The sequence below is a fragment of the Rattus norvegicus genome, chromosome 1 (assembly GCF_036323735.1).
Source record: "Rattus norvegicus strain BN/NHsdMcwi chromosome 1, GRCr8, whole genome shotgun sequence".
NCBI lineage: Eukaryota > Metazoa > Chordata > Mammalia > Rodentia > Muridae > Rattus > Rattus norvegicus.
The window spans coordinates 169,043,112-169,049,111 of NC_086019.1; the positions used below are offsets into that span (position 1 = coordinate 169,043,112).

At 38.9% G+C, this 6,000-nt stretch overlaps 1 protein-coding gene across 1 annotated transcript; it reads left to right on the forward strand.

Moving 5' to 3' along the window:
- The first annotated feature begins 4,403 nt into the window (after positions 1-4,403).
- On the forward strand, positions 4,404-5,354 carry Or56b6c (olfactory receptor family 56 subfamily B member 6C). Its single transcript, NM_001001034.1, has one exon. The coding sequence runs from the start codon at positions 4,404-4,406 to the stop codon at positions 5,352-5,354; it is 951 nt and encodes a 316-aa protein (NP_001001034.1).
- The last annotated feature ends 646 nt before the right edge of the window (positions 5,355-6,000 follow it).

The window sequence follows — 6,000 nt, forward strand, 5'->3', positions numbered from 1 at the left end:
CACACAAGCCAATCAAAGGTCACAGCACATATGTAGCAAAGAACTGCCTTGTCTGACCTCACTGAGAGAGTATGTGCCTTAATCCTGTAGAGTCTTGATGTCCCAGGGTGGGAGGATACCAGGGGGCAGGGCTAACCTCTCAAAGGCAAAGGAGAGGGACAAGGGGAAGAACTCTGAAACAGAGGACAGGGAGGAGAGCAATAACATGGATATAAAAAAATAATTAATAAAAAAGGAAAAACTTTTCTGAACTGTAGATGTAGCACAGTAATAAAACATTCCAGAAACACATTCACACACGCGTGCGTGCGCGCACGCACACACACACACACACTGACACACACATTCTAGGCCTCTATTGATCTTTGAATTTTTTCACTGATATAAATATTAATTGAAATTCAGAATTCACACCTATCCCAACAGGGAAATATCAGTACCTGCTGGGTACCATATAACCCACTAACAAACACCACACTAATCTAGACAGAAGTCTACAGAAGCCTTACATCTCTCACTGTAACAGCTAATCATCACATCAACTTTGAATGTGAATAGCAGCCAAAGATTACATCTGTGTTCCTATACGTACTTCCCATCAAGATTCCCATCACTAGATCAGCTTCCTGACTACCCCTCTCAGAAAACCTAGAAGACTCCTCCAGGAAGTAGGCGAGAGCACCAACTTGTTGATTCCAGTCCACCTCTGAAATTGGAACTGTTTGTTCTGATGAGCATGAATAAGATCCTCTCCCTCAAAGTCATACACATGATTTGTAAAAGAGTCTGACCAACTGGGGTACAGTTTGTTATTCTGTCATTCAACGTTCATCACCAATTCATCATCTTTGACACAACATTTGCATAATTCTATGCCATTATATCATTGTGATATAACTTCACTAATACCATAAAGAAATTGAGTACATTTTTATAGATCTATTTATTTTCCTTTGTGTATGAAGCTTTTGCTTATACAACACTTAAGTATATTTCTTATGCCTATGGACAACATCATACCTCCTGGAACTAGAGTTACAGATGCTGGTGAGCCACAATATGGGTGTTGAAAATTGAACCCAAGTTTCTAGAGAATCAATCAGTGCTATTAACCACTGAGTCATGTGTCCAGCATGATATCAACAACCACCATTGAGTAAATTCATTTCTTTTCAAAATAGATCGGTTGGTGAAAACTACCAAAAAGAACAGCCTTTACAAAGACAGATTAGGGTTTCTATCAAGGAAAATGGTCTCATTGTTCTTTAGTCGAAATTAACATTCAAAAGTTGTCATAAAAGAGAAGAAATAGTTTTTGGCATTTTGAGGTCTTTAGAAAGAACAAAACATGTGTTAAGACAAATGAAATGACTAAGGTTTAAAAGTCAGTAGAACACAAATAAGTAGAAAATAGAGTGTGTTTTTGAGAAGAAATATTAACTAATGATAACAGTGATCTTAACATTCTCACTATAACTAGGAGAGAGATCGATGAGACTGGAATGGATTCCCTCAGGAAACTGGAGTGAAAAGTAGTCTTACAGGCTGCTCCTGGCACCAGGGCTACATGCCAAAGAGCACTTTAGTCTTATTCCCATAGCAACCTGTGAAGCATGGGACTCACGCTTACGGATAGAATAAAAAGGGCCCAAGAATCAGCACCTCACAAGCAGGAGACTTAGGGAGTTATGTAAGCCCCAGACTTCAGGGCTGAGGAATGAGAGAAGGGAAGTGTCCAGGATGGTAGGATGAGCACAGGTACTGTAGCATGGAAAGCAGAAGCTGCTGCAGGGCCCTGTAACAGGAAGCCTCATCACACGCTCCTGATGGGTGAGTAAGCCAGGGAAGGGGCTGCAGGTTCAGAGGGGAAGGACAGAGTCCTGGTCTCTGAGAGGTGAGGCAGCAGAGTCCCTGTCCTGTAGGTCAACCCTAGTCTCTGACTACAGTCCTCATCTCTGGCTTCCACAATTGCTTTTCTCTTTTCTTTCCTCTTAATTCCTTTCCTTATCTTTTCTCTTGTTTTTAAAATTTGTTCTCTTCAATACTTGCCTTCTCTCAGCTCTTTACTTCGATAAGGACTGGGAACTGTGATCAGAAAGCAAGAGAGAAATGAGGCTGACGACTAGACTGAGCAGTGAGTGACAGACAAGGTGACTTGTAGTAAAGTATACCAGCATCCCCAGAACAATAACAATAAATTCCAGACTATTGTTTTATATTTGATAAAAGATATATAGTGTCTAAGACAATTTTTAATGTGAATTCAATTAAATCCTAATGAATTCCAATTAACATAAATTTAAAACTTGATTTAGAAGTGCTCATGATGGCTTCCAGGGACTAAGCCACTACCTAAAGACTATACATGGACTGACCCTGGACTCTGACCTCATAGGTAGCAATGAATATCTTAGTAAGAGCACCAGTGGAAGGGGAAGCTCTGGGTCCTGCTAAGACTGAACCCCCAGTGAACTAGACTGTTGGGAGGGGGGCAGTAATGCAGGGAGGATGGGGAGAGGAACACCCATAGAGAAGGGGAGGGGGAGGGGTTAGGGGATGTTGGCCTGGAAACCTGGAAGGGGAATAACAATCGAAATGTAAATAAGAAATACTGAAGTTAATAAAGATGGAAAAAAAAAAAGAAGTGCTCATGATGGCAATGTTTTACACTGATATTCTGTCCATGAATTGTAACCATTTCTTTGAGACAGGAAAAAAGAATAATGGGATATAATATTATAAATATTTGAGAACAGGAAAACTATATTTTTGTGCAACTTTTGTTCCATCTATAAGAAGTATTTTAGAAAAAGTACTAATGAGATATTGTAGAAAATAATGATACATTAGAAAATGGATGATATAAAGGACAAAATGAATTTAAAATATAAGATACTTATAACAAGCATTAATTATTTACTTGGTACAATACAAAATGAACAAAAATCACAGAGCTTTTAAATTGAGAACAAAGCGAGTTGGGCATTGTGACACAATCCTGTAATACCAATACTGGAGAAGAAGAGGCAGGAGGATCAGGCATTTCAAGTCATCCTCAGATACAGAGTCAACTTGAGGCCTGCTTGGATTACATGAGCATCAATATCAAAAAGTAAATAAATAAATGGAAAATAAGAGCACCAATGCTTGTTACAGTTAATTATACAAAATTAAATAATAAAATGAGAATAATAAAGATCAACACAACAGATGATTCTATGCCAGAAAAAATATGTTTAAGTACATAACATAGATAAATATCATGTTTACTTAAAAGGTCTCAAGACATTAATAATTATAAGAACAGCACAGCACAGCATCCAGAAGCTTTATTTTTTTACTACTTATGTGCAAGTATGAGTGTATATTTGTGCACATATGCGTGGGAGTGAGATAAGAGGCCACAAAGAGTCAAGTCCACTGGAGCTGGAATCATAGAGGTTCATGAGCCCAGACATGAGTGAGCACTGAGAACTCAGTTACAGTCTGAAGAGGACCAAGCATTCTTGTCCACAGAGAACTCTCTCAAGCTCCCAGTGCACAGTTTTACTGTGAATGTTAAAGGATGTAACTAAGACAACAAATGGTCCATGTTTGTGAATAAAAGACTTGATGCAAAAGTGACACTTCTTTTCCAAAATTAATCATTTGGAACCCCAAACAAAACAATGCTGTTTTATGAGTTGATCAAGACTCTCTGAAGTTTATCTGAAAGTGAGTACATGCATGGGAGATTAAACTGAAGAGAACGATAAAAGGAAGGAAATTTGGTGTGTGTTAAGGTTACTGATGTTTACACAACAATAATCAGAAATAGACACAGTGTATTCCCAGAAAGGAATTGTGCTGTGTGTCAGTGTGTTGATGTGCACACAAATATGTGTTTATGTATGTTTTTATGATATGACAAAAGAGGCATAATAATCATTTGATGAGAAAGCAGAACCTATGATTCACTATTAAAATAAATTTGGTTAAATAACTCTCATTAATAGAAAAATCAATTCCATGTAAACTAGTTATGTTATAAATGAAAAACTCAATTATTAAGAATTAATAGTGCTTCTGAACTCAATATTGATAAAAATTTCCCATCACTGATTCTGTATATTACTCGTTACAATAATACAATATACATGTTTTAAATATATATACTTATGCAGACATTCAACAGTCTGGATAAACAACCATAAAGATGTTGGGGAAAAGATAACAAAAACAATCAATGTTTGGGTTTTTTGTTCTTATCTGGAATTTTTCTAAAGGTCTTATTGAGAATTAATATCGTCAAATGATTGTATTGTGGGTGAGATATATATCACTACCTTAAACCTAAATAACAATAGAATTTTTCTGTTTCACTCAATCTACAGACAAATGCCAAGAACCAGACACTCCATGAAATGGGTACTGCCCAGCATGAAACCAACAGATCAGACTTCCACGTGACCGAGTTCATTCTGCTGGGATTCCCAGGCATTCATGACTTCCAGCACTGGATCTCCTTGCCTATGGCTCTGCTTTACATTGCAGCTCTTGGTGCCAATATCCTTATCTTGATCACCATCTACTGTGAGCCAAGCCTGCATCAGCCAATGTACCAGTTTCTTGGTATCTTGGCTGCAGTAGATATTGGCTTGGCTACCACCAGCACCCCCAAGATCCTGGCCATCTTGTGGTTTGATGCCAAGACCATCAGCCTCCCTGAGTGTTTTGCTCAGATCTATGCAATCCATTCTTTTATGGGCATGGAGTCAGGCATCCTCCTGTGCATGGCAATAGATAGATACGTAGCCATTTGTTATCCCCTCAGGTATCCTTCCATAGTCACTGAAGCTTTTGTAATCAAAGCTACACTGACTATGCTGCTAAGGAACAGCCTGTTATCCATGCCAGTCCCTGTACTAGCTGCCCAGAGACAGTACTGCTCCAGAAATGAAATAGATCACTGCCTTTGCTCTAACTTGGGGGTCATTAGTCTGGCCTGTGATGATATCACTGTTAACAGGGACTACCAGTTGGCCTTGGCCTGGATTATGGCTGGAAGTGACATGGTTCTGGTCTGTGCATCCTATACTTTGATTATTCGCTCAGTACTGAGGCTGAACTCCACTGAGGCAATATCTAAGGCCCTCAGTACCTGCAGCTCCCACCTCATCCTCATTTTGTTTTACTACACAGCTATTGTTATATTATCTGTCACTCACCTAGCAGGAAGAAGGGTTCCCCTCATCCCACTTCTCCTCAATGTGATGCATATTGTCATCCCCCCATCTCTTAACCCAGTGGTATATGCCCTTAGGACACAGGAGCTGAAGATAGGCTTCCAGAAGGTACTTGGCTTTAGTGAGTAGATGTCCAGGACGTGAACTGTATGGGAAAGAACTCTAAAGGCAGTTTTGCAGGAAAAAGAAAGTAGACTTTAACCCCAAAACACATTGTTAAAATTTTATCTCTCCCCATTTCTAGATCATTGACTCAAGCTCACAAACGGTGAGTAGTATATTCCATATATAAATTGTGTCCGGATGCTTTTCATAAATGTTCCTTCCCACTTCCTATGAGAGCCTATGATGCAGTACTGTTTTTTGTATGTTCTGCAGTGGAAATAGACTGGGAAACTTTCCCAATGTTGACTTGGAAGATTAAACCTGAGATTTGAACTCAGATAGTATCTTAAACCTTCCTCTCCATTCACTTCATCATTAGTTTTGAAGACTAAGTTGAGATAATAAAACAAGGTAACATTTATGTATTCATTTTTTAGTAAAGTTGACTTTAGATCATGGCCACAGAGTGAATGGCAGCAATGGAATAATTAATTCTACAACCATCAAGAAGTGGAAGGTGGGAGCTAAAGAGATGACTCTGTGGTTAAAAGCACTTGTTGCTCTTGAAGAGGATGTGGATTTAATTCCTAGCATCCACATAGTGGTTCAAAGCTGTGTTTAACTCCAGTCCTAGGGAATCTGGTGCCCTTGTCCATGATCCTTGAGCATG